This window comes from Plecotus auritus, assembly GCF_963455305.1.
Source record: "Plecotus auritus genome assembly, chromosome: X".
Lineage (NCBI taxonomy): Eukaryota > Metazoa > Chordata > Mammalia > Chiroptera > Vespertilionidae > Plecotus > Plecotus auritus.
The window spans coordinates 86,460,561-86,478,047 of NC_137784.1; the positions used below are offsets into that span (position 1 = coordinate 86,460,561).

At 39.8% G+C, this 17,487-nt stretch overlaps 1 protein-coding gene across 1 annotated transcript in view; it reads right to left on the minus strand.

The window, feature by feature from the left end:
• GUCY2F (guanylate cyclase 2F, retinal) overlaps positions 1-13,741 on the minus strand; it is a gene marked incomplete at both ends in the record, with an annotated part of 197,736 nt that extends 183,995 nt beyond the window's left edge. The window contains 6 exon segments of the mRNA XM_080653124.1: positions 11,169-11,193; positions 11,197-11,378; positions 11,381-11,429; positions 11,431-11,756; positions 11,759-11,852; positions 13,736-13,741. Coding sequence (XP_080509250.1) covers positions 11,169-11,193; positions 11,197-11,378; positions 11,381-11,429; positions 11,431-11,756; positions 11,759-11,852; positions 13,736-13,741 — 682 coding nt within the window.
• Between the last annotated feature and the right edge of the window lie 3,746 nt (positions 13,742-17,487).

The window sequence follows — 17,487 nt, forward strand, 5'->3', positions numbered from 1 at the left end:
TGCTCTTCATTTTAACCATTTTGTGACATTTCCTACTACTGACATCTATTTTAACTTAATTTATTCTAACAAATGTGGAGAGAGGGGAGGGGAGTTAGGTCATGGGAGGAGGGGTGCATGCAGTGTAATTTATCCCAAGTCTCACATTTCTCCAGGACTTATCCCATCTGGCCATACTGTGAAAGTATCCTATTCCTCTCAGTTTTCCCCCACCCAGCCTATAAAATTGATACATAAAAAGAGGATAGGAAGGTCTAGAATCTGCATGTTTCCCAGCCCCACCCCACAGAATGATTCTGTATAGGAGGCCCTCAAAGCATACTTTAAGAACACTGCACTAGGCAGTGTGTGGCTGTTTCTATTGGCTGAGGACACCCCACACATTTCACTTGAAGTGCTGAGAGCACCACTTACTTAATTGCCACTAATGATGGTCCAAGTAGCTCAGCATGATGTCAAACACATATTATAGTCAATGACCATTCTATGTGTATCAGATCGTGTTTTTTTTCACACCCAATAAAACTGGTAGTGCAAGCATATTTTTTGCATTTGCATTCCTGCCCAGCTTGAGATAAGTTTTTACTAGGCCTCCACATCTTGCAAGATATGTTTTCTTCAACTTTCCTAAACTGCTATACAAATAAGGCCTATTAAATGCAGGAAGCCTAGAATTTTAGAGATTTCCTCTTGTGCTGGGTCTTCAATAAGTTTATCATTTCTTATAGTGGACCCATTTATGAGAGCAAGTTTTCCTTTCATCATTTATATTCACCTTCATTTATCTATACCAAATCCTATTCCCTATCAGGACTAAGGCTTTTGACAACACCTTTATCAGTATCATTATTGTTATTACCCTTAGGAAAACAGGGCCTGGTACCCTGAGGCACTTCAAATAATTCCATCAATGGATCAAAAATATAAGAAAGAAAAATGGAAGTGCTGAATTATATACCATACACAGAACACAAGATCTCCAATGAGAATGCTTTAGGGGCATACCTCAAGTGGACAGGAGACAGTAGAGCAAGCATGGCTGCATGTGGCCCACAACAAATATTTTTGCGGCCCAGCCAATATAACAGTATGTAAGAAATGTTTTAATAAAAATTTCATAACTTAATTTTTACAATATCCTGTTATACATAATTATTAATAACGAACTACAATGCTCCCTAATGACTGATTATTATAACCGTGTTGCATTCATTTACCTTAGGCGCCTTACGTGCAGGCGCACCATTTCTCTCCACTAATACTAGCAGCGAATATTTTAGCAGCCGATTGCCACGTCATTAGTCTTGGACTGACTTGTTTGGCATGCGCAACAGGAAATATTTCACTTTCGGAGAACAAGAAAAATAGGTTTATTTCTGTTACGTTTATTAATATGTATAGTTATTCAGTGTCTGGTAAGTTAATGCTCAAGAAAAAATATTAATTTTTATTAAAATGTTCTATTATTTTATGTTAATGATTACTCATTTATTTCAGCCCTTTGTATTCAGCATGTCTCTATCAAAATAAACCTATGTTTCTTTTTTTATAAATCTTTATTGTTCAGATTATTACAATTGTTCCTCTTTTTTCCCCCCATAGCTCCCCTCCACCCGGTTCCCACCCCACCCTCTGCCCTTACTCCCTCCACTGTCCTCATCCATAGGTGTATGATTTTTGTCCAGTCTCTTCCCACACGCCCCACACCCCTTTCCCCCCGAGAATTGTCAGTCCACTCCCTTTCTATGCCCCTGATTCTATTATATTCACCAGTTTATTCTGTTCATCAGATTTTTTATTCACTTGATTTTTAGATTCACTTGTTGATAGATATGTATTTGTTGTTCATAATTTTTATCTTTACCATTTTCTTCTTCTTCCTCTTCTTAAAGAATACCTTTTAGCATTTCATGTAATCCTGGTTTGGCGGTGATGAACTCCTTTAGCTTTTTCTTATCTGTGAAGCTCTTTATCTGCCCTTCAATTCTGAATGATAGCTTTGCTGGGTAGAGTAGTTTTGGGTGTAGGTTCTTGCTATTCATCACTTTGAATATTTCTTGCCACTCCTGTCTGGCCTGCATAGTTTCTGTTGAGAAATCAAATGACAATCTTATGGGTGCTCCCTTGTAGGTAACTAACTGTTTTTCTATTGCTGCTTTTAATATTCTCTCTTTGTCTTTTGCTCTTGGAATTTTAATTATGATGTGTCTTGGTGTGGTCCTCTTTGGATTCCTTTTGTTTGGGGTTCTCTGCACTTCTTGGACTTGTAAGTCTATTTCTTTCACCAGGTGGGTTAAGTTTTCTGTCATTATTTCTTCAAATAGGTTTTCAGTATCTTGCTCTTTCTCTTCTTCTGGCACCCCCATAATTCGGATGTTGGTACCCTTGAACTTGTCCCAGAGGCTCCTTACACTATCTTCATATTTTTGGATTCTTTTTTTTTTTTTTTTTTTTTTGCTTTTCCAGTTGGGTGTTTTTTGCTTCTTTGTATTTCAAATCTTTGACTTGATTCTTGCGATCCTGTAGTCTGCTGTTGGATCTCTGTATATTATTTTTTATTTCAGTCAGTGTATGCTTAATTTCTAGTTGGTCCTTTTTCATATCCTCAAGGGTCTCGCTAAATTTATTGGCCTTTTCTAGAAAATTCTTAAAAAACCTTATAACTGTGGTTTTGAACTCTATATCCAGTCGTTTGCTTTCCTCCATTTCTTTCATTTGTGACCTGTTTCTTTGTCTCCACATTTTGGCTGCTACCCTGAGTTGATAGAGTGGCTTTGTGTGCTAGGTGTCCTATAGGGCCCAGTGGCTCAGCCTCCCCAGTTACCTGAAGTGGACACTCTTGGTGCACCCCTTTGTGGGCTGTGTGCACAGTCTTGTTGTAGTTAAGCCTTGATTGTTGTTGGTATCCCTGGGAGGAATTGACCTCCAGGCCAATTAGCTGTGAGGATCAGCTGTGTCTATGCTGGGAGAACTTCTGTGCTGGAGACACCCTTATGAGACAAGACTTGCAAAAGCCTCTGTGCACAGCTTAGATGGGGTGGAGTCTCAGGACAGAGCAGACAGCAATGGCTTCCCATCAGCCCTGCCCTAAGAGGCCCCTGGGTCTCAGTGTCCCACGGTAATTGGTGCAAACACCTCTGAGAGAAAGCTGCCCTCAAGTTTTGCCCACTGCCAGACAGTCCAGTTTCTCCCCGAATGAGTCAGGGTCCCCAGAGTCTCGCCCGGAACTGGACAGAGCAGTCAGGAGCTTTTGTCTCCCTCCCAACTGAGAAAGCCAGCTGCATACTCAGTTGCCAGCCCTCTCCACGCGCGCGCCTCTGTACCTCTGCTTTCTGCAGCTCCTCTGAGTCTCAGTGTGCTTTTCTCTTTCCTTCTAGTTGTAGAATTTCCACTCAGCCAGCCTTCCTGTGGTTCTGGATGATGTCCATTTTGTCTTTTAGTTGTAGTTTTGAAATTGTTGTGCGAGGCAGCAGTTTAGGTATTTATCTATGCCGCCATCTTGGTTTCTCCTAAACCTATGTTTCTATGAAAATTGAAGCTTTTGATTTTTTGCGGCCCACATAAACTTAAACCTTGTTTACTTGGCCCATGTTAGCCTTTGAGTTTGACATGCTTGCAGTAGAGCATAAGTCTTTCATTAGACTAGTGGTTCTCAAAGTGTGGATCCTGGACCAGCGGAGCAGACAGCAATGGCATTAATACCACTATGAACTGTTTAGAAATAAAAATTTGGGGCCCTACCCTAGTCCTTCTGAATCAGAAACTATGAAAGAAAGACCCAGCAATCTGTGTTTTACCATGTCCCGCAGGGAATTTTGGTACACTCTTGGGTTTGAGAGTCTCTGCCTTACAACAACCTGAATATATATCCTGGCTTTCCCATTCACTAGCTGTGTGACATCGGGCAAGTTATTTAACCTCAGCCTCAGAAGTCTCTTTCATAAAATGCATTAAATAATTATCACCCTTACTTTATAACGATGTTGCAAGAGTTGAGTGAGATGGTCCATACAAAGTCCTTGCAAAATGATTAGCACATAATAAACTCTCAATAAATATTAGCTATTGTTATTGTTGTTATTATTTTTATGCACAAAATTTTCAACAGATGGGAAGAAGTAAGCCAGGTTCTTGGCAATGAGATAGTAATATGATATCTAATTTTTGGAAGCATAAAAGAAGGCCATTTTGATTTTCTCCTTTTTACTGAACATCATATTGTCATGAAGAATTCCCCATTTAGAGGGATTTAAAAGAATCCCCAAATAGTTAAACAACCTGATAAACCCAAATTGAAAGGATTTCACAATCAGCCAAGCATTGATAGGCAAGAAGTTGAGGAGAAAGGAGGAGGGCTTGAAATAGCCATTTGAAAAGTTTTCTAAAGCACTTTTTTAGTGAGGCCTCCTGCTAGCCTTTGTGAGAATTAGCAAAAGAACCTTTTCAGGATAATTGCAATCCCACAAGTGCTCTGCCTGGTGAATGGATGCTCTTTTGTCCCGTTGGATCAAAACCTCCATCAGAACTCATGGTTAAAGAAGCAGAGAATGAACTGAATTTTGGCCCTCATGCCTACTCAGTCAGATTCCTTGTGCAGGGCACAACCTACATAACCACACACAGCAGCCCTGACTGTAAATTGAGGCCTTTGCCTATGATTAATATATTTCCTATTTGACTTTGTCAGAAACAAAGATGATTGGTAATTGCCCCTGAAGTTTAAAGGAAATGAGTTGTTAATATGGGAGAGGCTGAATCCCCCTTCTCTGTAACTTCTACATTTACCCCATTCTTTGGTGTTAATAATGCCTACACCTACATACTTGTTATGTAAGACTCACAGGTGTTGTAAAATTTGAAAGGAAAATATCTATCTCCTCCCTAATCCTGAGGATTAAATGAGATTATCTATAAGCAAATACTTTATAAACCGTAGAGAGCTGTTCACATGTGAAGTGGTATTATGGTTGCTTTTATTATTTCTATAGTAGCATCTAATAACATCCCTGTTGCTTCCCAAAAGCCCACAACTATAATTATTGTTATTGTTATCATCTTTACTGTAAAGTTTTATCATTGTCTTGGTATTGTACAAGCACAATTTAGACCTGGTTCTGAGAAAGGCAGTCTTCCTGACTCCTGTAAAGGTGCTAGTGTTATTTCCTCATTTGAAACATAAATTTACAAGAGAGAGAAATAAACCAGCCATTAGTAGGCTAGCTTTCTCTCCCCTTCGTCCCACCATTTCTTTCACTACTATCACCACATGAAGCTGTAATCCAAGCATATCAAACTCAAAGGCTAACACGGGCCAAATAAACAAGGTTTAAGTTTATGTGGGCTGCAAAAAATCAAAAGCTTCAATTTTCATAGAAACATAGGTTTATTTTGATAGAGACATGCTGAATGCAAAGAGCTGAAATAAATGCGTAATCGTTAACATAAAATAATAAAACATTTTAATAAAAATTAATATTTTTTCTTGAATATTAACTTACCAGACACTGATAACTGCACAAATTAATAAGCGTAATGCAAATAAACTTATTTTTTTGTTCTTCAAAAGCAAAATATTTCCTGTTGCACACACTAAACAAGTCAGTACAAGACTAATGACCTGGCAATCAGCTGCTAAAATATTTGCCGCTAGTATTAGAGGAGAGAATTGGTGTGCCTGCGCGTAAGGCACCTAAGGGAAATGAATGCAACAGGATTATAGTAATTAGTCACTAGGGAACATTGTAGTTTGTTATTAATAATTATGTATAACAGGATATTGTAAAAATCAAGTTATGAAATTTTCATTAAAACATTTCTTACATACCGTTATATTGGCTGGGATGCAAAAATATTTGTTGTGAGCCGTATGTGGCCCGCGGGCCTCGAGTTTGACATGCTTGCTGCAATTGCTGTTATTTTGAGCAGATCAGACAAAACCAATCTTCCAACTATTTCTATTATTTCCAAATATTGTCAGATCTCTTCAAAGTAAGAGATTGCTTTTCACTGTATTTTTTATATCACAAAGGGTCCTTCTCTGAAGGTTTGTTTAGAGCAGAGGTCCTCAAACTTTTTAAACAGGGGGCCAGTTCACTGTCCCTCAGATCGTTGGAGGGCCGGACTATAGTTAAAAAAAAAAACTATGAACAAATTTCTATGCACACTGCGGGCCCAGGATGAGTCGGCTGCTAAGCAGGACAGGCAGCGGCACCCAGTGGGCCAGATAAATGTCCTCGGCGGGCCGCATGTGGCCCGCGGGCCGTAGTTTGAGGACGCCTGGTTTAGAGGTTCACATTGTTAAGATGTAGCCTCATATCCAGCAGAATAGGAAAGGTCTGCTTTCCCCAGCTCTTCTCAGATGTCACACAAAAAGTTTAGTGCCTTTTTCCTGGCCAGTGTGGCTCAGTTGGTTGGAGTGTTGTCCAGTACACCAAAAATGTTGCCTCTCTCTCTCCCTCTCTCCCTCTCTCTCTCTCTCTCTCCCCCTCTCTCTCTCTCTCTCCCTCTCCTCTCTCTCTCTCTCTCTCTCTCTCTCTCTCTCTCTCTCTCTCTCTCTCTCTCTCTCTCCCCCTCTCTCTCTCTCTCCCTCTCTCCCTCTCTCTCTCTCTCTCTCTCTCTGTCCTCTCTCTCCCTCTCTCTCCCCCCCCCTCTCTCTCTCTCTCTCTCTCTCTCTCCCCTCCCTCTCTCCCTTCCTGTCTGTAAAATCAGTAAAAAGCATAACCTCAGGTGAAGAAAATAAAATAGTTTGTGGAGAATTAAAAACTATTTTAAAAAAACACCTTAGTGCCTTTCCAGTCAAGATAGATAATAACTAGGAACACTTTATTTTTTTAAATTTCTTTATTGATTAAGGTGTTACATATGTGTCCTTATTCTCCCGTTACCCCCCCTATCCTCCCCACTCATGCCCTCACCCCCCTGTTGTCCGTGTCCATTGGTTAAACTTATACGCATGCATACAAGTCCTTTGGTTGATCTCTCCCCCTTACCTCCATTCTCCCCTACCTTCGCTCTGAGGTTTGATGGTCTGATCGATGTTTCTCTGTCTCTGGATCTGTTTTTGTTCATCAGTTTATGTTGTTCATTATATTCCATAAATGAGTGAGATCATGTGATATTTATCTGTCTCTGACTGGCTTATTTCACTTAGCATAATGCTCTCCAGTTCCATCCATGCTGTTGCAAATGGTAAGAACTTCTTTTTTACTGCAGAGTAGTATTCCATTGTGTAGATGTACCACAGTTTTTTAATCCACTCATCTGCTGATGGGCACTTAGGCTGTTTCCAAAGCTTAGCTATGGTAAATTGTGCTGCTATGAACATAGGGGTGCATATATCCTTTCTGATTGGTGTTTCTAGTTTCTTGGGATATATTCCTAAAAGTGGGATCACTGGGTCAAATGGGAGTTCCATTTTTAGTTTTTTGAGGAAACTCCATACTGTTCTCCACAGTGGCTGCACCAGTCTGCATTCCCACCAGCAGTGCACGAGGGTTCCTTTTTCTCCACATCCTCACCAGCACTTGTCATTTGTTGATTTGTTGATGATAGCCATTCTGACAAGTTTGAGATGGTTTTGTTGATGGTTTCTTTTGGTGTGCAAAAGCTTTTTATTTTGATGTAGTCCCATTTGTTTATTTTCTCTTTAGTTTCCATTGCCCTAGGAGCAGTATCAGTGAAGACGTTCCTTCAGCATATGTCTGAGATTTTACTGCCTGTGGATTCCTCTAGTATTTTTATGGTTTCCCATCTTATGTTTAAGTCCTTTATCCATTTTGAGTTTATTTTTGTGTATGGTGTAAGTTGGTGGTCTAGTTTCATTTTTTTGCATGTATCTGTCCAACTTTCCCAACACCATTTATTGAAGAGACTGTCTTGACTCCATTGTATGTTCATGCCTCCTTTGTCGAATATTCATTGAGCATAGTGGCTTGGGTCGATTTCTGGGTTCTCTATTCTATTCCATTGATCTATATGTCTGTTCTTGTGCCAGTACCAGGCTGTTTTGAGAACAGTGGCTTTATAATACAGCTTGAAATCTGGTATTGAGATCCCACCTACAGCTTTGTCTTTACTACCTTTTATCTCCCTTTCTGAGTCCCTACTGGACTTCTTGTCGCTGTCTTCTTTAACCAGGGTCTGTCTTTGTTCCATAATCACATACCTTCCTCTCTAGCTTTCACCCCTAATCTTACAGGTTTCATTCCCTTAGTGGGCTCATCCATACTGTCACAAAGAAAATAATCTGATTAAACAAAGTCACAAGACAAAAATGACTAATGGCTTAAAGTAAGGAACATTCATTTGCATTTTCATTAACTTAAAGCAGTGTTTCTTTACTCTGGCTATATTCTGTGCAGCTATTTAAAATACCTTTGCTGGGACCCTACTATCAGACCATTGGAAAATCTCTGGAGGTGGCACTCTGGCATCAATCATTTTGAAAAGATGTCCAGGTAATTCCAGTGTGCAGCTGCAGTGAGAACCACTGACCTAAGGAAATAAATCTCTAAGAGTAGGGCAATATTGTGTACATTTGCTACTTCTATACCTCTAAGGAATTGTGGGTGGTGAGTACTCAGCCCTAACTTCTCTCAGTCTGACAGTCCAAATTACTTCAGGACCTAGATTTATTTAACATTTCATGGTAGAGGTCAAAATGCCATTTCAAAGAGTATACTATTTAGAATGGGTGGGATATGAAACACTCATGGAATGTAAACTTGCAAGAGACACTGGGATTCATGAAGATTTGTAACATATTATAAAGTTATGATATTACATATGTTAGCCTGTTTCTGGCATCACATCTCCCTGGAAATGGTTTTAGATCTTTAAAAATAATTCTGATGTTATCACTGATAAAGATTTAATCTCCAACATCTACAGGGAACTTATACAACTTAATCAAAGGAAGATAAATGATCCAATAAAAAAATGGGCAATGGAACTAAATAGAATCTTTTCTAAAGAAGACAGAAGGAAAGACAAGAGACATATGAAAACATGCTCAAAGTCACTAATTATCCGAGAGATGCAAATCAAAACGACAATGCAGTACCATCTCACACCTGTCAGAATGGCTATCATCAACAAATCAACAAACAACAAGTGCTGGAGAGGATGTGGAGAAAAAGGAACCCTCGTGCACTGCTGGTGGGAATGCAGACTGGTGCAGCCACTGTGGAGAACAGTATGGAGTTTCCTCAAAAAACTTAAAATGGAACTCCCATTTGACCCAGTAATCCCACTCTAGGAATATATCCCAAGAAACTAGAAACATCAATCAGAAAGGATATATGCACCCCTATGTTCATAGCAGCACAATTCACCATAGCTAAGATTTGGAAACAGCCTAAATGCCCATCAGCAGATGAGTGGATTAGAAAACTATGGTACATCTACACAATGGAATACTATGCTGCTATAAAAAAGAAGGAACTTTTACCATTTGCAGCAGCATGGATGGACCTGGAGAGCATTATGTTAAGTGAAATAAGCCAGGCAATGAAAGAAAAATACCACATGATCTCACTCATTTATGGAAAATAAAGAACATTATAACCTGATGAACAAAAAGATAGATACAGAGGCAGTAAAGCACCGAACAGACTGTCAAATTATAGCGGGAAGGCTGGGGAGTGTTGGGGAGGGGGGGAAAGAGATCAACTAAAGGACTTGTATGCATGCATATAAGCACACCAATGGACACAAGACACTGGGGGCGGTGGGATGAGGGCATGCGACAGAAGGTAGGGGAGACGGGGGAAGGTCAATGGGGGAAAAAGGAGATATATGTACTACTATATGTAATACTTTAAACAATAAAAAATAAAAATAATAAAAAATAAAAAAGGGGAAAAAATAAAAATAATTCTGAGCTCTGCGTTAAAAGTATCAGCTCTATTATGAAGTAATCAGAGCCACACTGATTGCTTAACATTGTAGAATCGTGTAGAGTGGAGCTAAAAGCAGACTACTGTAGTTCCTGGAACTAAAAATTATTCCCCTCATCCTCCCATAATAATCATAATTAAGGTCCAATACTGGAGACACTTGAAACCTAAGATGGGATTCTGGGTATGGGCCAGGACTTAGCTGGACCATTCTCTAACAAGCCCATTGTTATGTTAAGGAAATGACTGGGACTAGGACTAATCCTAGAAGTAATCAGTTTGACAAAGTAATGTCTGAGCTATCTGTCCCAAAGTGGTGGAGTGGCTGCAATGAGGAAATGAGCAGTGTTCTTACAAATTACTGCCACTTTCTAGAAAAAAAGGTAAAGTGGATATTTAAAAAATTAGAACAAAAAAAAATCAAGACCAAGTGTCACGAGAGTTTACAATAAGTGTAAATAAAAGATCTGATTTAAAAGGATCGGGAAGGACCCCCTTCCCCAAAATATCCCCACTCGCCCTGCTAATGCTAGCTTCAGTGGGTTGATCCAAAGTGTTCACAATTTGTCCAGTGCCTTTGCAAAAGTTATCTTTGAACATAAAACTTCTCTTGAGGTGGGGGGAATGGGAGATATCTGTAATAATATCAACAATAAAAATATATTTTTAAAAACTTTTCTTGAAAGGGAAAATATTAAAATGCAGACAGCCTTATTTTAATATGCTTTAATTTATTAGCCAGAAAGGATGTTCCATATCTGCTACTTGTGTGTTGCAGAGAAAGTAGCCCTGGTTTGGGGGTAGAGGACAGAAGGGGGACATGCATTTCAGAGTCCAGATAAGACAGTGATATGTGATAACACAAGGGCCTTGGTCACCTATGAGGGAAAGTACCCAGAAGGGAGTGAAAGGAAAATCCCCCTTCAGTGACTAGAACAGACAAAAATGGAGCAATAAAAATACTCCTCTTTGGCTAATCTGAAACCTCCAGGGTTCTAAGGGCATAGAGGGTATGTGGATATAGTTGCTTTTGATGCCATTGTTCCCCACCCAGGTGCTGAAAGCAGACATTGGCACCTAAAGGCACTTTAACTGCAGAATTCTTTGTGCCTTTTTTCAGTCTCCGGCTTGTGTGGGAGTGGAAGGGGGCAAATGCATGAAGAACTGGGGAGTAATTTGATACCCTAGGGTGTGAAGATAGGAAATAGGTTGGAGATTGTAGTATCTTTCTCTGAGTCACATTTAAACCTCAGCCAGGAGAAAAGCACTCACTGAGAATTCTGTCCACCAGGCAAATTTACTGGAGAGCTCCCTGAAGGCTTTGGCTGTCTTGTCCCATGTTCAGGACGACCCCTACCGGTAGGCAATGGCTCCGAAGAGCATTTGCAACTTGGTTGGCTGTGTGCACCCAAATGTCTTCATCTGAAGAAATTACTCCAGTCTGAGCCCACTGGAAATATTCCATGACAGTTACCAACACCAAATGGAAGAAGGGAGTGTCTGAGAAAAGGTCGGGTAGTGTTTTTTTTTTTTAATCTAATTCATAATTTACACAAGTCCAAAAGAAAATCCCTTTGTCCCAGCTGTTTCCAAGCAGCAAGGCTGCCTCACAGTAGCTGGTGTTGACAGGTCCAATGAATCCTGAAGCCACCTGGTGGTGAGAAATGAAACTGGAAAGGGCCCTGGAAGTCTGGCAATCTTCATTGAAAATCACATATTCAAAAGAATAACCCGGGTCAAATGATGGGTCTCTATTGATCTGTTCAGTGGCGAATTGAGCAGCAAGTTCAGGCAGGGCCTTTGAGAACAAATGATCACGAGCCCACGGGCCCACAACACCTATCTTGTGGGGGGTGCTCACACCTGCTTAGGGAGAGATGTGAAGGCCAGGAGGCACAACCACCACAAGAGCTTGTACAGTGCAAGGTCATAGTGTCCTCTCTGACTTCTGAGAGTCTTAAACCAGAGCATAAGATGAGAGAAAGACCAGGTTCCAGGAATATATCCTTCCTGTTTCCAGCAAGCTAACAAAGAGATACTGGAAACTTAATGTGCTTTCCTGAGATGAACAGTGGTGTTTCCAAATGCCTGTCAATGAGAGGGAAATATGTGTTACTCACATTATTCCTGAAGCTTCTGGAAATATTGGTTATGAAAAATGGCAAAGGGATAGCAGTTCGCAAACTGGAAATATTTCCCCGCTCCCTCCAACCAAAACTCCTCCTTTTCTTGTTCTTCCTGTACTACTTATATCAGTGGATAGCACTTCCATGCACAGTTCACCCATTTGCTCCAGTCAAAAACCTGGGAGTCAACTGAGACTCTTCCTTCTTCTCTGACCCCACATTCAATTCATCACCAAGTTCTGTTGATTTAACTTTAGTAATAACTGCCCACAGTGTTGCGAGGATTACATGGGTTAACATACAGCAAGCATTTATAACAGGGTCTGGTATGTCATTAGCATTATATTAATGATATTATTATAATATTAAATATGTCCACATTTCTCCACCATACTGTCCTCTTGGAGAGAGACAAAAATGTAAACAGATAATGGCAATACAGGGTAAAAAGTGCTATGATTGAAATAGCCCAGACAGAGGAAGACAGAGAAGATCACCCAAACCCAGATTTCAGGGGAGGGGAGGAGGGAGGAGAAGAGACATCTCTCTGAGTTGAGTATTGAAAGAAAAGTTAGCCTGGAGAATGGGGTTGCAAGGGGTATTGGTATTAAGAGACTTGCAGGCTGAAGGAACAGCATGTAGTAAAACACAGAATTTTAAAAAGAAAAGGATATGTTAGATTTTTCAGAATTCCAAGTCATTTGTTCTGCTTGGGTCTATATTATCAGCCAAGATAGGGAGAAGATCACCAAGAGTCATAAATACCATTCATAGGGTTTTAGATTTAATCCTGTAGACAATTGATTTAAGTAATGGGTTGGAAGGGGGGCAAGACTGGGGGCTGGGAGACCAGTTTGGAAGCTGTTGTAGTAATCCATATGAGAAATGATGACAGGCCAAGAGACAGGTAATAAAGATGTAGAAAAAATGGAGATGAATTTCACCAAGATAAAAAAATATCAGAGTTTAAGATGATAGAACCAACAACACTTGGTCACTGACAAGATATAGAAGGTAAGGAGTAAAAAGGAAGATTCCAAGATGATTTTAAGCTTTTGAGGCCTAGGCAACTCAGTTGAAAAATGATACAAGTCTCTAAGATAGAGAACACTAAAGGAAGGAGTGGGAGATATAGTGCATTCTATTAGACATTTTGAACTGGTGATGCCTATAGAATGTACAAGTGGCAATATCCAGTAGACAGTTTGACATATTGCATCTCATAATAGAAAGTTGAGCTAGAGATATAAATTTGATTGTAATAAATTGATAAAGGGTATTTGAAGCTATGGCAGTATATAAGATCAACAAAAGACAATGTAGAGTATAGAAAGAAGCCAGAGGACAAAACTCTAGAACCTACATTTAAGGGTCAGGCAAAAAGAAAAGAAGTCATAATGAAAACTTATATGAAAAGTCCAGAAAAACAGCAAAATCCAGGAGACAGTGATATCTTACAATCCAAGGAAGATGAAACGTTGAGGATGAAAAGTGCCTGTTACATCTTACATTCTGTTGAAGAATTCAGGTAAGCTAAAGATAGAAAGGTGTCTGTCTGTTAGATTTGGATTCAGAGAGTAAGGTTATAAGTTGAGGGACCACAATGAGTAGAAAATGAATAGGAATAAATGAAGTGGTATCAGCAAATGTAGAGGATTCTTTCACGATGATGCAGGCTGTCTTTCTCCATCTGGCCCTTGTCTTTCGGTATACCTCCATGTCCCACTGTTCTCAGCTGATGCTACAGTAAAATTCTTGCAGTTCTACAGACATATATTTTATACTCTGTCAAGCATCAGATTTGGAAAATACCATTTCTTCTGCCTTGAATGTCCTCCTCTCCTCCCATACTCTACTTCTAGATTATCCTGATGAACTCCACCTTCAATACCTAATGGAAGTGTTCCCTACTCTGTGCAGCCTTAGTTAACACCCCCAGGTTGAGTTCATTGTTTTTCCATCTGTGCCTCATACTTATACCCATTAGGAAATGTATCACTCTGATTTATACACTATTCCTATTTTTGGTATATATTGTGGCAAAGATACTGAACTGTTTAATATCTCTTTATTTATAGGACTTCATACCACAAGGAGTGGGCAACAATGGGGGCAGAGCTGCCTATATAGAACACAGCCCACTGGAATGGAAGCTTCTAGAGGTCCTCTTCATAGCCTTAATGCCTAGCCAAGTTCCCAACATAGTGTAGGTACCAGATAAATGCTTGTGAAATGAAATAATAAACATTAAAGTTTATCTAAGATCAGGAATAACCATACTAGACATAGTCAGAAGAATTGCTTGGGGGAGATGTTAGTGAGGAAAATCCTTACTACCAGTAAATTGTTAATTTTGACCAAAGATAAAAGTAGTGGCATGACTCTCTTCCGGACTGATAATCAGCACTGGCACTGGTGTGTACTGGTCAAGCTCAGCCTAGTTGTTTATTGTCAGAAACAATCTGCCTGTACCAGGACTCTTAGTTATTTATAATATTGACTTTCACCATTAATTTTAGTATAAGAAAGCCTGACTTCTCAAGAGACCAGTTAGGGGCACACCTGCTGGATCTTAAAGATCTGTCACAATAGTATGCCGCAACAGTTATAAATAAGTGAAAGCTGGTTAAAACTAGGGTGAAAAAAGAACTAAGCAGGAAACATCTCTCAAAACAGCATAAGTCAGAGGCTGAGGAGTGTATAGGATGGAGAGGGAAAACTTCCAACTTTGCTTTGGGGAGGAGGTGGGAGTGGAAAAGTGGTTCTGAACTGCCTATATGCAAAAGAGCACAAATTTATTCCTAGACCTTCAAAAATAATCCAGTTCAAATTCTCTCCCCAAAAATAGATTTATTCTATGTGTGAGATTGAAGGCATGAGGTTGAGATTCACCATGGATGATGTGTGAGTTGTAGACTCAGCCTTCAAAGAGCCCCAGTCTGGCACTACAACTCTAGTCAATAGCTACATGCTTCTTTTCTCACCCTCCTCCAGCCCCAATCTCCCCTCTTTGTTGTTGTTGTTGTTGTTGTTGTTAATCCTCACCTGAGGATATTTTTCCAATGATTTTTAGAGAGAGTAGAAAGGAGGGGGAGAGACAGAGAAAAAGAAACATTGACGTGAGAGAGACACATGATTGGTTGACTCCCAAATGTGCCCTGTGGGCAGGGATTGAACCTGGAACCTAGATATGAGGTAGGAAACCCTTCAGTCCTCAGGCCAATGCTTCATCCACTGAGCCAAACTGGCCAAGGCTAGCCCCAATCTTTCTTTTTTCTTTATTGATTAAGGTATTGCATGTGTGTCCTTATTGCCCCATTAACCCCTTCCCCCCCACACTCATGCCCTCACCCCCCCTGTTGTCTGTGTCCATTGGTTAGGCTTATATGCATGCATACAAGTCCTTTGGTTGATCTCCCCCCCTTACCCCCACCCTCCCCTACCTTCCCTTTGAGGTTGGACAGTCTCATTGATGATTCTCAGTCTCTGGATCTTTTATCTGTTATGGCAAATTTGGGAGCCAAGTCACTCTAGGAATAGCCTGTTTTCTGGAGTAGCATGGAAAGGGTCCCTATTTTTGGTCTGCATTATAACAAGGATATTGAACTGTTTGATATCTCCATTCTTATAGGACTTCACTCTTTCAACCATTAGGAGTAGGAAACGGTGAGGGCAACTCCATATGAAGAATAGAGCCCTATTCATAGCAACAGGGCAAGGAGGCCAACCTACTGCCTCTTTTCCCCCAAACACACCTAGTTTGAAGGGTTTTCTTGTAGAAGTAGTACATTTGAGCCAGAAATTAGCACTCAAATAACAAAAGCTATGGTAATTACTGAGTTCCTGCTATGTATCAAAGACTGGGCTAATCTCATTGCATGTATTATGTTATTTTAAAAACTTGATTTAAAAAAACCTAATCACAGCCCTTTAAGGTAAGGACTATTATCACCCTTATTCACAGATGATGAAACTGAAGCTCAGACACGGTAAGTAACTTGCCTGAGGACACACTGTAGTAGAATGGGGATTTGCACCCCAGTAGATTGAGCACTATACAAGATGGCCTGCCAGCAGACCCTAAACTATGAAGTCACTGAGACCATCATTATTATACCTTTTATGCAACTCAGATTGAATTTGAATGATTCATTTGTGTGTTGTTGTTTTTAAGTCCCTAAAAAAATTAGGTAATGAGTGGGACAGATGGAATAAACTTGTAGAAGCAAATAGAAATTTATTATCCATCTGGAAGGAATTTACCACTAGTGTTCAGGACCAGCCTTGGGACAACCCACTTACACCTTACTCAGAGTTCAGTGTTGCACAACTGGTGTGTGTTTGGGGGAGGGGGACTGCCAACTATATTATATTCTAATCTTTGAGAATGGAAGTCTTGGAGAGTACAGCCTTTGATATGTTTGCTCTGATTCTCAATTTCCTCATCCACAAAATGGAAATAAATTTAATGTAATGCCTTGATGTAAGGGATTAAATAAGATAGAATGCTGAGTATGCAACTGTATTTCAATAAATACTAGCTCTTCCTGCTGTTTGGAAAGAATACTGTTGGGTATCAGAAGGTCTGGGTCCTTAATCCATTTCTGCCACTGACTCTCTATGTAACATTGAAGAATTTGTTCCCCCTCTTTAAGTTTTGCTGCCCCCCCCCCTCAGCTGAACTAGAAAATCTGTAAGTCCCTTTCTTCTCTGATATACATTTATCCTTGGATTCTATACTTCTTCCAGGCTGTGATTTTTCTAAACCTCTGAACTATTAAACTGCATTCTAAATTTATTCAACATTCTCTAGTCTTTGCCCTTCTAATTAGTTTCTTTTACTGGATTCCCCTAACAGATTTGTACTTAGTTCTATATTACATATCCAGTTCCTGATCATTTTAAATATGGTATAGCATCCTCTACCAAGTACCTACAATGTGAAGTACCCCCCACCCAATGCTGGAGTTATGCTATACTGACAATATTGGTTCCTAAAATCATTCACTATCTTCTCATCATTATTAACAAGTACACATTGAGAACATGGTTTGTACTTAGCCTGAAACTACAAAAAAGTGGGGGAATATAGGACCTGGATAGGAAATCTCACCAGGTAAAGCAACTATGTATATAAAGAGGAAGAGGGCAATGATGTTCACCAACAGGGCTCATATGTAAGGTTAAATATGTAAGTTCCCTACTTGCTCTTGCTCACCATTGTATCTCCAGTGCCCAAACACAATGCTTAACACACAATAGCTACTCAACAATAATTTTTTAAGTAGTAAAGAAGAGACATGGAGCACAAATAAAATGTTTTATATTACTGTTCTTAAAAATGCTCTATTTTAGGCGTTGGTCAGAAACCACCTTTGGCAAAATTATCTAGTAGGTAAAGTGTGTCTTCACTTCACTAGTCCAGTTCTCTATGCTCTCTCTATTAATCAAGAGAAAAACAACTC